Below are 17,347 nucleotides of genomic sequence, written 5' to 3'. Positions count from 1 at the left end.
ACACAAAGATCTGATCTTGTGAACACAAAGACCTGATGTGCAGGACAGTGGTCACTGTAGTGGCCATTGTAGRCTGCTGTGGCAAACATTCCCTTAATTAGCTCATACCGTAGCACATCCAAACTGGTACTACATCTTATTTCTAACAATATTTGCCTTTTAGAATGAGACATCAAAAGCATCTCTCCTTACCACGTTGCTTTGCTCTAGTAGCCCACTCAGAGACTTCATCCTGGGCCCGTCCATCCGTAAACACAATGGAGATTCGAGGGACATTTGCTGAAAATGGTCTTGCTCCTTCTGTTTCTGTGAAGCTTCTCTCAAACAGATGCCTCAGCGCCAGTCCTGTCATGGAACCTCGGCCCATGTATTTCATTTGTGACACAGCTTTCTTCATGTCTTTGGCTGAGCTGAACTGCCTTAATGTAAACTCTGTGCGAACCTCAGTGGAATACTGAAGCAAACCAACTCGAGCAGCTTTGGGTGAAATCTCAAGTGTATCCAAGATTCCTGTRACAAACTCTTTTACAATTTCAAAATTATCTTCTCCAAGACTTTTCGATCCATCAATCACGAAAACCARGTCAATTGGGCCTTCAGTGCATCCTGTGAAATGAGCAGCAGAGTGTTCAAGAAAAAATTCCATGAAACTGAGAAAGGGATCTAGATACCCTGGCACTGCATGAACTCAGAGATCATCTGAAGTACTCTGTTCCTGGCCTGTCCAACTTCACCAGTGTGTCTAAAGATGTTGTGTAAAGTCTGTATCAAAAGCTAAAAGTGTACCTATGACAGAGAATTTAACAAAACTATRATCACAGTGAACATTTACTGAGACATACTGCTTCGCAGAATACTTCAACTCTTAAAAATGCACCAACAATCAGTGAAGGTGAAGAGTGACTCTTAAGTGGAGAGAACTGAAGAACATAGCTAGCATGTAGACACACAACTGCCACCATTTTCTTCCGGGGATTAGCCAGTATGCTAACTTTGCATTTGTCAAATTTGTCAGCACTGAGAGACAAGGAAGAGAATCATTGAAGCTGCATTTTTGTTGCAGGAGTTATAAAACAGTTTTAAAATGATTTAATTATTGAAAGAATCAGAATTGCCTAGATAAGGGTTTTTTTGCTTGTAACTGTCTAAAAAYGTTGTGATTAGAAGACTTATATACTGCTGCAATTAACCTTTTCTACCCATTAAAGCTGGGARTTTGTCAGAAGACAGGAAAATTTGTAACATTTGTAGTTCCCATACTTTTTGGCAAGCACACAAGCCAAAAAGCAGTTTCTAGTCCCTGGGCATCCATAATGAGGTCAGGGAATTTAGGGACTGGAGAATGTCTTCCAAGCTGCAGACTGCTGCCAGGTGGGTTTTTTGTTTGTTTGTTTGTTTGTTTTTAATTCTGGAAAGGAATTGCCTTCAGCAGGCAGAGATGGGTGTGCTTTGTGCAAAGGCTAGCTGCAAAGATGCTCAGCATTTACTGGATCAATGTAACTTCCAGGGAGAATTTGCTGTACTAARGAATAGAAGATTTGCTTAGTCTGGACCAAATAAACTTTGACCTCCACTCATCTCTGGACTTTGTACAAGAAGAATGCAGCAAGCACTACACAAAAGAGACTTCTGCAGCAGAAATTACTCTGACTGYAGAAATTACTGAAGATGTTTGTTACCCAGTCAATGTACGAATAAGGAATTTTCAGCTTTAAAGCTTGGACACTTCTTTTTAGAAAATACCTATTTTAAAACTGCTCAAGAATTCCTTTCTGCAGTCATGTGAGAAAAAGATACCTCACMTGTACTAAGGTAATGAAAATGCAAYGAATGGGAATATCAGAACCCCCTCAAAACTACTGCGTAAGTCAAGAACTGGCAGCAGTTCCATTTGGTGCATGGTGCTACTTAGGACTGAGAACAGCCAGAATTTGTTACCGTTATTTTGGTAATCATTTTCTCCTCAACTAAGGCATCCATTTTTGGCAGAATAAATGCTTTTACTGAGTTCCAGTAGAATTTGTCCTCCAAGTATTAAGAGATGATGAGATAAATGCATGTCATGGTGGAAGATAAACAAATAGAATTAATGGTATTTTAAACTTTAGTATACAAACATAAAAGATAAAAGATCCACAGTGTATGAATTTGATTAAAAYGCACATTCTTTGATAATAAGATTCCCCTTTGGCTTTTTCCTGATGTTTCAAAAGAGTTATTATCGTACTCAATGCTATATCTAAACAACTGTTCCAATTMGATAGATTTTTGCTTAGGAAAGCATCAAGTTAGTTGTTTGAGACATTTTCTGCCACACACATATAYTCAAAGCTTTCAAATATTATATAATGCTTGAAATGAGAAGTTTTGGCAGTGTTCAAAGGCAAACTGGATGGGGTTTGGAGACACCTGGTCTAATAAAAGGTGTCCCTGCCCACAGCAGRGGGCTGGAACTAGATCATCTTTAGTAAGGTTCCTTCCAACACAGAGTATTCTATGAGTCTATAACTTTTTGAAGTAAGTCAATCAGTTTTAGAAATCAAAGAAATAAATGCTTTCCAAATAAAATKTACTTACTTCTGCATGTTTTCTGGTCCTCTTTTAGTACATATCCCTCCTGGCATTTGCAGATATAGGAATCGCCATTATTAACACAAGCATATTCACAACCATGGTCAACTGATTTGCAGACATCTTTATCTAGGAAAAATTGAAGTATTTATCTGTATTCTATTTAACATTTTATAAATTCAAAGACTCCAGACATGATATCTGAAGAACATATGACAAAGCAGTATAGCATCTTTGCTCATTTATGTAGCAATGCCAGAGAAGAGTGGCTGACAGACATAATGATTTACTTACTTTGACATGTTTTCCCATCTTGTYGCAGGACAAAGCCCTCATGGCACTGACAGCTGTATGAGTTGTTATTACTAATGCACACATGTTCACAGCCATGGTCAATGGATTTACACAGGTCTTTATCTGAGAATTGTTAAGAGAATCCCCTTATTAGACYATTTTTCAAATACAAAACTGTCATGAACAAGCTATGAGTGAAATTAAGTCCATTATTTCCTTTAAGACTGAGAAATACATTCCCCATAAAAGTTTCAGCTACTCACTCCTGCATGTTTTCCTGTCTCGCCTCAATATAAATCCCTTGTGACACTGACACATGTATGAATCGCCAGTTGGAACACAGACATGTTCACAACCATGGGTGACTGTTTTGCAGACATTTTTACCTTGGAATAATGAAAATTGTATTTAGCACAGTTAACTAAGTAAATAACTTTCACAAAATATAMGCATTTTGGYAATMATTTTCYATGAAGGAACYCACTTAYATGAAGCTGATTCTATAGTAGACAWATAACACACTACTTTTGCATAGTGTGTTTCATTAACAGATAATGAAGTACAAAACAAAGATTAAATAACTTACTCCTGCAAGTTTTTCCATCTTCCCTCAGGATGAAGTCTTCATGACACTTGCAGACATAGGAATCATCCGTATTAATACAAACATGTTCACAGCCATGGTCAACTGTGTTGCAAACATCTTTATCTGAGAAGAGTGGATGGGCTTTGTGAGGTGAGGCTTGTTAGGGAGAGGTGGTATCTTTTTTTAACCAGCCCAAATAGMTGGAAATCACAAACATACACAAGTGCAAACACTCACACCCAAAACACTTGAAAGCCTCAAATAAAAACATACTTTTATAGCTCAGGCTACTCACATCTACATGTCTTTCCATCCTCCTTCAGTATGAATTTTTCATGACACTGGCAGATGTAGGAATCTTCAGTATTCACACAAACTTGTTCACAGCCATGGTCAACTGAGTTGCAAACATCTTTGTCTGCAAACAGGAGAGTTGGTAGTCAGCATACATCAGCAGAGGCCTTCATGATTATATGTGTAATTAATCCAGTTAGCTTCTCATGCTACTTACTTCTGCAGGTTTTCCCATCTTCTCTCAGGAGGAACCCATCATGGCATTTGCAGGTATATGAATCACCAGAATTAACACAAACATGTTCACAGCCGTGGTTGACTGATTTGCAAAGATCTTTATCTGAAAACAGATGACAGCTTTTGCTGGTTAGCACATTTCTCCACAAGCATGAGCTGCAGATAAARAGTATGTTGATAAATATCAGACTACTTACTTCTGCATGTTTTTCCATCTTCTCTTAGCAGGAATCCCTCCTGGCACTTACAAACAAATGAATCACCGGCACTAGCACACACATGTTCACAGCCATGGTTGACTGATTTGCAAATATCCTTGCCTGGGAATAGTTAGATAATTTTTAATGTGGCTTGTTAAACTTTTTTTTTTTTTTATAAATACAAAGTGGGGGTGGTAATGCCATGAGCAAAAAAAAGATGTAAGCTTGCAAACTGAAAGCAAATCTCCAGCTAGTTAAATGATGGATATTTTAGCTTACATTGAGTATGAATTCTTTACCATCTGACCAGAACTTCATGGTTTGGATGGCCTTCAACTGAAAAGAAACCTTATTTTAGGATTAATCTGACTGGATTAAGGAAGAGGAGGACTTYACATTAAGTGCACTAAGACTGAAAGGAGGGAATAATTTGGTAAAGTCATTTAACACAAATTCATGCTGGTGAAAACAAAACTAAGGAAAACACCACAGGACATGATTTAACAATAATTATTTAACATCCTTATTTTAGTGCCAAGAGTATGCATTAACTAAACACAAAAGAATAAGAACTACTCATTTATGACAATAAATAGAATCTGACTGGATTGCTGAAAATTGATGGGAGGACTTGTATTACTGCTATGTGAAACCAGTTGGTTAGAACCTCTTCAAACAGGATAGATGGTGACACAGTACAGAAGAAAGTGGAGCCATCTGTTGGCACTCTCTTCTTCATTGCAACACAAAAAATTATTCTTGGTTTCTAATGGAGAACTACCTTTACACAAAARCAATCCTGGCAGCCAAGTTCAAATAGACTCTTTGGGTCTGTGTTTTTACAAGAACTTCAGTCTGAGCTAAATTTCGTGGGGGTCTCATGCTGGTAAAACAAAAATTCCAAAAACYACTACATAAGACAATCTTCTAACTCAATAATAATTATATTTAAGGCATGGAAATCTAAACTAGATCTCGTCATAGTGGATAAAGAGAAATTATAATGCAAGTAAAAACTAGCATCTGCTTATACACCACAGTGCACAACTCGGACACATTTGTTGTTTATAAACAGAACCAAATACAAACTGGCAGCAGATATTAATTCAGAAGGATGAATTTTACATAGCTGAAAGCAAATATGAGGCAGACTGTTTTGGGATGTATTGGGGAAAACAATAATAGTAATAAAAAAGTCAATTATTGCACTATTCAAGGTTCTTTTACTAGACACCCCCAAATGCAGTCTCACCAGATAAAAAGAATGCCAGAATTAAAAAATTGAAGTTGAAAATAGCTATAAGATTTGACTAATGACTGAAAGAAAGGAACACTCAGTATTTACTGTATGTGAAAATATCAGGAATTTGAAAACTGAAATAATAAGAGAAAGGACAAAGGGGAGCACAGACAACCAAATAATGGGTAGTATGAGCACATTGTTTAAATACTACTAGGAACCAAAAGCATTCTAACAATGTATTATTAATTAATAGATAGAAATGTAGAATTGCCAATTTTAATGCAGAAATATAAAAAAAAAATAGAGTATTCAGGTCTGAATTTATGAAATAGATTACTGATGATCTTGTTGGAGTGAAGAGTTTCTCACTGTGTGAAGTAGGTCACACAGCACCTACTGAACACACACACACATTTTTGAATCACTAACTCCAGATAACTTGCAGCAAAGAGCTGTACAAGAGAGTAGATATTCTGAAGAATATCCTGGGTGCTTAGTGTTAATTTTCAGTAACTCATGGAACTCTGAGGAAGCCCCAAAACACTGAGCTGTCTCCATTCCCCACGTACGCACACACAGTGAAAAAAGTACTATGGTTCCATTGTTTAAAAAGATGAGTAGTTCAGTGTAAGCCTGTCAGCTTGACATTGATCTGAATAMAAATAATGCAATAGATTATGTGGAACTTGAGTCAGGGTAAAATCAAAGAAAGAGGATTAATATCAATCAACTTGGTGTTATGGAAAGATAAATCCTGAAAAAACTAAATAAATACCTATCTTAATTGATGATAAAGTTGTTTCATAAAGCTCAGGCTGTTCATACAATTGAGCATTCAGAAAGGCAGCAGTTTTGGTATTTATTTTGTTTAAGGAAACAGACTACAGAATCAACATTATATGGATTAACACTGGCTGGAATGGTCTTCAAAACCAATTGTAAACAAGCGACTATCAAGTAGCTGTCTTTCTAAGAATTTGCCCTGCTCCTCTACTACATAATATTTTTATGGACAGCCCAGAATAAAATGCAAAATAATCACTGACAAAGTTTGTGGATTAGTCCACTTTTGAGAYAATGGCAAATAAGTATAAAGCAGCTGCTGATACAGTAACACAAATCTTTTTGAATAACAGCAGCTCATATATGTTTTAAAATAGCCAGGACTAAGTTTATGCATTTAGAAACAAAGAATGAAGGCTGCACTTACAGGACATGGGACACYTGTATGACTGAGAATCTTAAAGAACTTTTGATCATGGTAGATAACTAATTGAACAGGAGTGCTAGCAGCATGTTTTGGCCAGAGATTAACACTATCTTTTGCTTAAAAAAGCCAAAAAAAAAAAAACCCGCTAGATTAAACAAAAGATAAATTATTTTTTAAAAAAAGTAGATTGAAATAAGAATTAGATGGGTTATTGTTCCTCTGCCCTATTTCCTGCTGTATCTCCTRTTAGAAGGCTTTCTTCCACAGTGGTGCACCCACAAGGATGCTGATGAATAGCAGAGGTTTTAGGGCAGCAAGAAGAGAGTTACAAAATATTAGGAAACATAAAAAGCCTGAAGGAGTTTCCATTTGCTTATCATTTGCAAAAGAACATGCTAATAGGTCAAGGAACAAGTTAAGCCATGATCTCAGGAATATACACAGAAGAACACATTGGCAATTAGAACTTAAGCCCATTGTAGTAAAATGCAACAACATTCTATGCTCAAGATTGAAATTCAATATASTTACTTTGGAAATGAAGTTCACATTTAAAAAATTGCCATCAAAAATTGGTTGATTTTTCTGAAATGTAGCTTTAGTTCAAACAATACTTAATTCATACAGATCTTACGAATTATAGAGAAAAAAATTCCATTCTGGCCACTATAAATCAATGAATAACATGCTAACAAAATGAAAATTAAATTTCTTCTTTTATTAATAAACTRCTTACTTCGGCATGTTTTCCCATCTTGCCTTAGTACAAATCCATCATGGCATTGGCAAGCGTATGAATCATCATTATTGACACATAAATGTTCACAGCCATGGCTGACTGATTTGCAGATGTCYTTATCTGGAAATAGTTTAAATTTTATTTACTACAGTTTCATGAATAAGAACAYTTCCAAAACTTTAAAGTCTAACAGCAGTAATCTTAAAGYAAATAAAGAATATTTTCTCTTTTTTGTCAGGCAAAATCTCCTATAAAAAGAACTGACTCAAAAAAAWGTTTCTTCAGTAGATGTCTGAGTCCAAAAAGATAGCAACATAAAAAAACTTACTTTTACATGTTTTCTTATCRTCCCTCAACACAAAACCCTCGTAGCACTGGCAAATGTATGAGCTATCAGTATTCACACAAATATGCTCACAACCATGGTCAACAGAATTGCAAACATCTTTATCTGTTAAAAAAATAAGGTTGCCATATTTAAAATACATCTACAAATGTGCAGATTATAAAGAAAATCGACTAAAGATAAGGATACTTACTTCTACATGTTCTTCCATCTTCCCTTAGAGCAAATCCCTCATAACAYTGGCAGATGTAGGACTCATCAGCATTAACRCAAACATGTTCACAGCCATGGTGAACTGAACTGCAAAGGTCTTTATCTAAGAATAGTTATATTTGATTAAAGCACATCTACAGCAAATGTATCATGCAGGGAGAAGTAATAGCTTTCATTAGGTCTGCTGATATTACTGGAATAAATAGGTAAAATTTTAGGCAGTAAACTCTTGGTACCTGAAAAGTTTTTAGTATTTTCTGTTTCCAGTCTGTCAGTTGATCTATTAAAAGACAGTATTTTTGTCCACAGAGTCTCTTACTAGCATTTGGTAGGTCTAAATGTGTAAATATATAAACACTACTCCTATATTATACATATGAACACTACTCCTTTATCAYGACAGTAAACTTGTATTTGTTAGAATGCTTCTCAGATCTACATGCTGTAAATAAAATTCTGAGTAATTCTCAGAATACTTACTTCTGCATGTTTTCCCATCTTCKCTCAGCAGAAAACCCTCATGACACTTGCAAACATACGAGTCATCCTTGTTAACGCAAATATGCTCACAGCCATGGCTGACTGATTTGCAGATGTCCTGTCCTGGGAATGATTGATACAAATGTAGGTTTTGAATGAAAACATGTTAAAAGAAATATAGCTATCAAGAGGAATTGTGTTGCTTCTTTTCCAGCAAGAAGTGAAAAATAACCCTGTCTTTCCTTGCCTGGTGTACATGAAAAAGTGTTCAATAGATGCCAGTCACTCACTTCTGCATGACTTGCCATCTTCTCTCAGTATGAATCCCTCACGACACTTGCAGATGTAGGAATTGTCATCATTAACACAAATATGCTCACACCCATGGTTGACTGATTTGCAGACATTTTTACCTTGGAAGAATTTAATATATAAAAAATTTTGTTAGTTAAGGGCAGTATGTTCAAAGTTGACTTGCTTTTAATGTGCCCTAACTTTTTGAGAGAGGCAGAATTTGTCTCTGTTTGCACAGAATGACAAAAGAGGATGATGTTATGAAACACCAGATAAGGGGTTTTTCAGTCATCATGGTAATATCTGGATGCCTTTAATTTTTTTTTCTGTAAACGTTTTTTAACAGCAGACATTGTTGTTGAATATAATGGGGATTGCAGTTAAAATACTGAATGCCTGGAGTTTTTCAGACTTCTCCATGATTCTTCTTTGATCAATTACTAATTTGTGCTACAAAAGTTGAGAAAAATTTGCTGTTAGTTTTTTTTGTTGATATCTGTCACTCATCACAATTGTGTAATGCAGTCAAATTTGTAATACAATTAYATCTCTTTTGCAATCATCCTTATCCTATGCTGGGCAAAGTGAACTTTCCATTAATAATGTTGCAAGCYTCATGCTGGGTAAGACTTTAGAAACAKTATATATTTTTGCCTTGAAATTTTAGAAGAAAATTACAATTGTCCCAGCCCTGGATAGTTTTGGATCCAGAACTGTCCAATTTCAGGGCTACTTTTTAAAGGGCACATACATTTAGGGTGTGATTCAGGTGCCTAAAAGTATGCATTCAGTACCACTTTAGATGCCTTAGCATATACAAGATATCAGAATACTGCTGGCAAATATGACACCAAAGGGGAAATATGACCTCTTGTACTCCTTGAACATTTAATATTACATTGGACTGCAACATTTAGGCAACCCAATCCTACCTTACAGATTTCCTCTATGTATATAATATTAGACTCTGAGTTGCTGAATAATAACTTACGTTTACATGTTTTCCCATCGTTACGAAGTCTGTATCCTTCAAAACACTGACAAGTATAAGATCTGTCRCCATTTACACACAGATGTTCACAGCCATGATCATTTAGAACACAGTGGTCAACTCCTGYAGGAGCAATCAAAATTATTTAAAAATTTAACCAATAATGACTCAATTATTTTTCATCTCTAGTATTTGCCTTCTATATAAGCATGTAAATATAAATACATTGAAATGCTTAAACAGTATTTCAGCCTCTCATCTGATAACATATATTTAATTTCGGTAAAATATAAGAGAGCCTAGTGATGTATTTTTCATTGTTTGCTTTAAGTAGAATTGAGAAATCATACTTTTCTGTGCTTAACATAGCTAAACAGAATCCATGTCTCAGTTACTTAATAAGTGGATTAAAACTAAACAAAATACTTTGGCAATGATTTTATATAAGACACTGGCAAAGACGTAAAGGCTACCTTGTGAACATTCTTTAAATAGTCTCTAAATGGCCTGAAGTGAAGGTGCAGTCCCCAGAACTCACTTGTGGACCTGACCCAGTTCCTGTGGCAGCAAGAAGAAAACCTCTCAGATGTCAGTGGGATTTGGCTTGGCCTACTTAAGCTTTTACAAAGAATTGCAGATGACAAGTACTGTCAAATACGGTCCACTTTTCATCTCAAATTTCCCAAGTGTTTCTGTTCTGTAATATAAAGACATTGAGCTCCTGGGACGTTGCAAGCAGCACTTGCTACTGTCTGTTGGCTACACACACTTACTTTCTTGGCTACACACACTTACTTTCTTCGTAACTAGTTGTCAGAGTACAGATTTGGTTACCATTCACTTGTTCCCATGGCTTTCTCAAGATACTTGAGCCAGTGTATATGATACCAGAATATCCCAGGTATTTTCTTACTAGGAGTGGTAYAGGTTCAGTATTAATCCCTTCAGCTCAACTGCTTACTCAGGAAATTGCCTTGTGCCAAAATGATCTTCATGGTAGCCTAAAAATGTTCACGASGTTTCAACAACTCATCTAGAGCTCAGGAATAGGACAAATCTTTCCTAAATATATATGAGGAGAGGGCTATGAGAAGAGGAGATATTGAAAACAGCTCAGTTTCATTGCACACAGCACCATTTTCATAGAAYCATGGAATATCCTGAGTTGGAAGGGACTCACAGGACCATTCAAAGTCCTACTCCTGGCCTTCCACAGGACAGCCCCAAAACTCACACCATGTGCCTGAGAATGATGTCCAAATGCTTCTTGAACTCTGCTGCTGATAGTTTTCCAAGTACTGCCTGGAGGAAAATAACTCAGGAATAAAAAATCATCTCTTGTTACTAAAAAGGAAAAGGGATTTTCCATTTGCAAGTTGATAAAACTCCATCATTTGGCTGTTTCTAAATTTTCAGTGGTACTACAKGAAAATATCCAAATAAATTGTTTTTAGTATACCCTACTATTKTTACATGTACACTGATTATACTTTCGTGTTACTGTCTGCCCCTTTCTAGAGAGCTGCAGTGGCAGASAGAAGCAAAGTCTGTCAGTATGAAMTGACAGACTTAAAGGTTAATATGGAGGCAAACACAAGGATAAATATAAAGTCAAACTGCCTTTGCTGATTTGCCTCACTTCTTTCTAGACAATTTTTGTGACCGAGGACTTGCAGTTTGACTTCTCTTAAAACCGTGCTGTCTGAGAGCAAGAAAAAGGGTGAACTCAAGAGCTGCTCTAATACTCTATAAGCTTGAAAAATAATGTACCTCCAAAATCTGTGGAAAAAGTGGACAGAACACTCTCACCAAAGAGGTCTGTGAAAAGTCAACAGATAAAATGCATTCCCATTCTTCTTTTTCAGGATCTTTCAATACATTATTTTGCCAATGAAGGAAGCAATCCAATTCTTTGTGAAATTGTATCAATTAGATTTATAAAAAGCACAGAGCTGTCAGGACAACTTCTGTTCACTTACTAAGGGTTCCCATGCTAAATGTAAAGCTTAGTGTGGGACTCTCAGTTCTCCACCTCCCCAGGTAGGGTGGTGCAGTTTSTCTGGGGGACACTGCTGTCAGATGACCTGTCAGACACATTTATCACATGACTGAAAAACTCTCCTCAACACCTGGGGATRAATAGGCCTCCCAGAACTTTTCTGAATATGTGAGGACTAACTGTTACCTTGACAAGTATTCTTCCCTAAATACTTTTTCTGTTTCTGCTTTCAAATTATTATTAAAGTATTACTGAAATAGAGACTGCAAGAATAAATTGAAGGCAAGTCCTCTTCCCTGCATGAAAACAGAAACCTTTCCCAAGGGGACTGAAATGAAGGATGTTCTTGCAAGACTTACGTGTGCAGGTTTTTAGATCCTCATTGATGACAAATCCTTCAGAGCACTGACAGACATATGAGTCACCTGTATTTAGGCACAGTTGCTCGCAGCCATGATTGCTTTCAGCACAGTGGTCCACTCCTATTGATTTGTGTTAAYGATTGAAGAAATCACATTGGTGTCTTAGATACATAAACTATGACACTTGTAATTAGTACATGAAGCCTTTGCAGAGCAAGGGTAAAAGATCAGTACAGCTTCTTACTTATGCAAATATCCCCACCTACTTGAGTAATCTGAGTCAATTAACAACACCTAAGTGAAATTAATACAACAACCCCACTTGGCAGATAACACAATTGGTGAAATGCAGAACTCATTTACCAAAAATCACAATGTGATTGAACTAACACACACAAAGCGGAGAGAAGGGAGCAYCCTGAAACCCAGTCTGGTCTTACCCACAGAATCATGCTTTCCTTCTTTAAAAAGCAAGATTCTCTCTTTTGTTCACCAATAAATTTTCTCAGCAAATATGAGTATTAGTAATTTTTGAAACAGAAATTATGGCTTTCAGATTGTTTCCTAAAGATTAAATCATTTTTTCACCTGGATGAGAAATCACCAATTTAAAAGTTTAACCTGCCAAAGGGTTCAAGCAGGTAAAGCCCAGTAGGGGACAGATAGAAATTATGAGTGTGAGAGTATCTTAACATGTTCCATTTCTTTGATTTTCTTATTCCTATTCCAAGTAAGATAAAATGGAACATGCCTTTTAAGTCTTGTGGGCAACTAGTCGTGAAAGATGAAAGGTGGGGGAAGGGAGAGCAGTGTGAACTGCGTTTAAAAAATATATTCTCTCATAGTGGATAGCAAAACTGCAGGGTAAAATATGTGCACTTGCATATGTACTTAGTAATTTGCTTACTCTGCAAGTACAGAAAAAGGATATTTTAGGAAAAAAGCTTTGAGCTTCCTTCCACAGTATTTTACTGCTGGTTTTTTAATGGATATTATTCGTTATATAGGCCCAAATCATTATAGTTTAAATTGATCAAAAATAGTGGAATTCCCTCAGACACAAACACAGTCTCATATGTCTGCATCTGCAAATGATTTACAGATGTGAACAGACATGTCTGCAGCAATTTGTTTATCTTAAAAAAATCTGTACTTAATGTTAAATCACTTATTCTAAATATTTCTGTTTATTGGTTTATTTAACTAAGCAACGAGTTTGCAGTAATTGGTCCAGATTTGCCATCATACATAGAAAGACAACGTAGGCTTGAACAAATGAAGYTGAGGTGTCAGTTTTTACTAGCTAAAGCAAGTTCCAGCTGGAACTTTCTCCTTTTKCCAAGTTCACATCATCATGAAGAGGCTTGTGTAACCTCTCAGAGCRYACAAAAAAWTTGGGAAAAAAAAAGAAAATACCCGTATTCTTTGTGAAAAATTGCATCTGTTTGGCTCCATCTCTTCAATACAAACACCCACACCAACATGAATTTTTAACATTTAAATACTTGGGTCTCTCATGCAGAATTTTGTAACACACTCTTTCAAAGATTACAGTAATCATGAAGATGCTAACTACCAGGATATAGAAATCACTATAACTGTAAATTTGGTGATCATATGTGCTTTATTACACATGTGAAAAAAAAAAATGTAAGCAGGGGAAGAGACTGGGGAGGGCTCACTGATTTAAAAAAAAAAAAGGAATGTCTTAGGATATATAAACTTTTAATATTCAACTTCAGATAGTCTAAAACTATAATTGTTCAAAAGTTGCAATACATCCAAGTTACCCTAAATATGGATTTATCRCTGTTAATTTAAACAGAGTTATTCYCTRTCTTATCAACTCTTTTTAAAATTTCAGTAACTGAGTATTCCTTTGGGAAAGTATGTCATAAGCACATCAGGGAAAAATGCTGCTGGTGTTTTAGGTGATATGCAAAATGGTTCTCTGCAATAAAACTGTCTTCTGAAAACTGGAAGATGTCAAGTGGTCAATTCTGTTGGGTTTCTCTGGRGCAACACCGATCCTTTGTTTAGCAGTATTCTTATAAAAAGAAGACATTTTATTAAATGGATCACTGAAGGTGTAAACACGCAGAAGAGACATCTCCACACATCACCATAGAGCAGTATCAGGTGTACTGCAGGTTACACAGCCCATAGCAATGTTACAGATGTTCAGCAACAAACACTGCCTTTGTGTTAGAGCCTTTGTGTGAAATGGCTGAATACGTTTTCCCAGTTATTTGGAGAAAATTATGCTTTAGTTCTCYATTGGATCAGGGATCTCACTATTGCATTACTTCACTAGGCCTGGCTCCTGGTGGATTTTGCAGTAACAAAGTTTTGCATGACTCAGAAGCATCTCAAAAAGGACCCCAGAGTGTTTTCTCACTCTGTTCACACCTAGCCCTTGCAGTAAACTAGTCACTGAAGTTAATGAGACACATTCATTGCTGCATGTATTGCCATGGTGCTGTTGGGTGTATCCAGGATGACATTTGCTCACAAATGACTCTTCCATGTTAACACATTCATGTTCACAGTCATGCTGACTTAAAGCACAGAAGTTTACTTCTRTGGTGAGAAAAACAGTGAAAAATTGAAGCCAGCCATAAGGGTTTCTGAGGTAAAATGGCTTAGAAAAACTCACTTTTCTTAAACAATACTGGATTCTGCACTTTGGACACCTACTGAAGTTGGCAGTGCGCTGAGGATCTAAGAGCAGACTGCAAACACTCAGCTATGTAAGGCTTCCCTTTGACCCCACAGATCTCCTCCCATAGTCATCAGAAATCATGTGTGGTGTGAGGGAGGAATGCCTGGTGCTTGTCACTCCTCATCTGTGGTCCCTGTTTTCTAAAAAGGGCATATATGCAAACACTCTGCTTTACTTTACAAGCTTAACTAACATAACCCTTGTTATAACAAGATTTGGAATAGGAGCTTAATCTGGAAACATCACCAGATTTGCAGCCAAATCCAAAGCCCCCCAAAGAAAAATACTCCAAATGGGAATTACAATTTACTTTTAATTTGCAATTACATCCTTGGCAATAAATTTGCAATTACATCCTTGGCAATAAATATTTCACACAATGCTGTCCTTCTACTCATCAAGACTATCGAATCTATTAAACCCTAAATGTATTAAACTACCATAGAGATGATAAAAAGCAGAATAGCATGGATTGCTACAAAAATAGCACTGTGCAGACAAAAAAGTATCCTTAAGACTGAACAAAAATAGTTTCAAAACCAGTGTCTAGAGTGTTTATGAGTGTCTATAAATACAAATAGGTTGCTCCAAACAAGCTTATTATTCGTAAAATATCAGCAGTACAGTTTTCTCCCCCGAAACAGCTGAGACACAAGATCAGGCTGCCTCATTTTGTTGAATATTTCTCCCATTTGTTGAATAATTCTCCCTAAACTTTAACATATTACATTAAAATTCTGCTGGGATTCCAGGCCCCCACTTAAGAAAAGCTGTAACAYGAAGTCTTTTCAAAGTAAATAGCATGTGTGATTGGCTTATAACACTGGAACTGCTCATGCTGTTTTTACAATTTTTTTAGGAAAATGAGGGGTTTCGCGTGTGACTTTATGTTAATTTTGACAGCTGTGTTGCCTGTTATATACATTCCTAAGCTGATGAAATATATATGTCTTTGGGAAAAACAATTGAGAAAAAGGAGGTGATTTTTTTTTTATTTAAAAGCTGCTTCTGTCTCTAAAAACCAAGGCCAGAAAATTTGTATAGAATTCGTAAATATATATATATGTATATATTATAATATATAAATATATTGTATATATTTATATATAATACTATATATTATATATATTTATATAACTATATTATATATATTTATCTATAATATATATTATATTTCTATAAATATATATCATTTCTATATTCAGAAAATATGTAAGGAACTTATTTAAGTCACTTTGGTTCTGTATTAATCCTCAAATTTCTATAAAAGTCCTCAGAAAATGTCTAATATACAAAGTAAYCTATAAAACAGCAAAATGTATATTGTCCCAGCATGATTCATTCAGTTAAAATCCAAGTTTACAAAGAAATGTTTGTTTCAACATTAGTTACAGAGAAAACTTCCATCCTTTCAGAAGGGAAACAATTCACTGCAGGTTCAAGAAATAAAAGCAGATGAACTTTATTATGTCCAAAGAATTACTCACTTTTGCATGTTTTCTTATCTGGATTAAGTCTAAACCCTTCTTGGCAACGACAAAAATAGGAATCATCGGTATTAACACATTCCTGTTCGCAACCATGGTCCTGAAGAGAACAATAGTCTGGTCCTAAATGGAAAAAAATGTTTGTGTCAGTGAGCAACRTAATTTCTCAGAAATAAAYTTGGTAAAAATGAGTTATTTTRTTTTYTTTTTCTTAGCCTTKATTTTTTTCTTAGGCACCATTTTGGTGTTTTACCATATTGCTTCAAATCATGAAAATAAAAGGTTTCCTTTTTTCTAAATATCTGCTATACTGAGGTATATATCTGCTATATGAGGTACACCTGACATATACTTCAAAGAATTACCTAAGGACAGAATTAGTTCMTGCTGCAGAGAAGTTAGAATCTTAAATATTTCTTAACATTTTGCAGCTAAGCTTTATAGACTGCCTCATCAAAACTGCCTCTTCATTTCACTCAGAGCATGTAAGACATGATCTGTAATGAACACACAAAGATGATTTTGAATGTTGCTCGTTAGATCACAGCAGGACAACCAGGTCATCAGGAGTGTGAATGTTTTTAACAGCTCTGTGTCCTTGCTTCATGGTTCTTCCATTTAAAATGCCCATGGAATAGAAGATGAACAGCCTAGAAAAAGTTGCCTCTTGTGGATAAAGCACCTTTAGAAAGGAAAGCAATAGTACACTGAGCACTGAGGTATTTCCCACAAAGTGTTTATCATGATTCATGAAATCAAAGAACCTGACATTCACTTAGTTGCAATGTCGGCCCATCACTTAGTTTTGTGTCACTGTACTTAATTTATATTAGCAAAAAATTTTCTTAACCCCTCAACACTGCTAAAAATAGATAAACAAGTCACAAATTAAGTAAATATCTCTTCAAAAAAATCCAAGCACTTTTGAACAGCTCATTATACAACCTGAAAATGGAGGGAGTTTTATTATTCCCAAAAGTTAATTAATTTTTATTCSCAGAGGTGATTTGCTTCCTGAAGCATGGACAGTTCTCTCCTTAGATTTTTGGCAGGTTAATGGAATCGAGTCTCTATATATG

At 35.8% G+C, this 17,347-nt stretch overlaps 1 protein-coding gene across 1 annotated transcript in view; it reads right to left on the bottom strand.

The window, feature by feature from the left end:
- Positions 1-17,347, bottom strand: part of MATN2 (matrilin 2) — a 68,571-nt gene that overhangs the window by 11,255 nt on the left and 39,969 nt on the right. Inside the window, exons 7-22 of the mRNA XM_057366250.1 lie at positions 16,269-16,391; positions 12,057-12,179; positions 9,699-9,821; positions 8,704-8,826; positions 8,414-8,536; positions 7,914-8,036; positions 7,703-7,825; positions 7,372-7,494; positions 4,180-4,302; positions 3,963-4,085; positions 3,747-3,869; positions 3,452-3,574; positions 3,129-3,251; positions 2,866-2,988; positions 2,578-2,700; positions 193-606 (exon numbers count right to left, since the gene is read on the bottom strand). Coding sequence (XP_057222233.1) covers positions 193-606; positions 2,578-2,700; positions 2,866-2,988; positions 3,129-3,251; positions 3,452-3,574; positions 3,747-3,869; positions 3,963-4,085; positions 4,180-4,302; positions 7,372-7,494; positions 7,703-7,825; positions 7,914-8,036; positions 8,414-8,536; positions 8,704-8,826; positions 9,699-9,821; positions 12,057-12,179; positions 16,269-16,391 — 2,259 coding nt within the window. The remainder of the gene's footprint in view (positions 1-192; positions 607-2,577; positions 2,701-2,865; positions 2,989-3,128; positions 3,252-3,451; positions 3,575-3,746; positions 3,870-3,962; positions 4,086-4,179; positions 4,303-7,371; positions 7,495-7,702; positions 7,826-7,913; positions 8,037-8,413; positions 8,537-8,703; positions 8,827-9,698; positions 9,822-12,056; positions 12,180-16,268; positions 16,392-17,347) is intronic.

The sequence above is a fragment of the Malurus melanocephalus genome, unplaced genomic scaffold (assembly GCF_030028575.1).
Source record: "Malurus melanocephalus ecotype Western Australia unplaced genomic scaffold, MMel_1.1 scaffold_62, whole genome shotgun sequence".
In the NCBI taxonomy this organism is placed as follows: domain Eukaryota; kingdom Metazoa; phylum Chordata; class Aves; order Passeriformes; family Maluridae; genus Malurus; species Malurus melanocephalus.
Note: the sequence above shows the minus strand (reverse complement) of the source record. Positions and strands in the feature narration are given on the sequence as shown.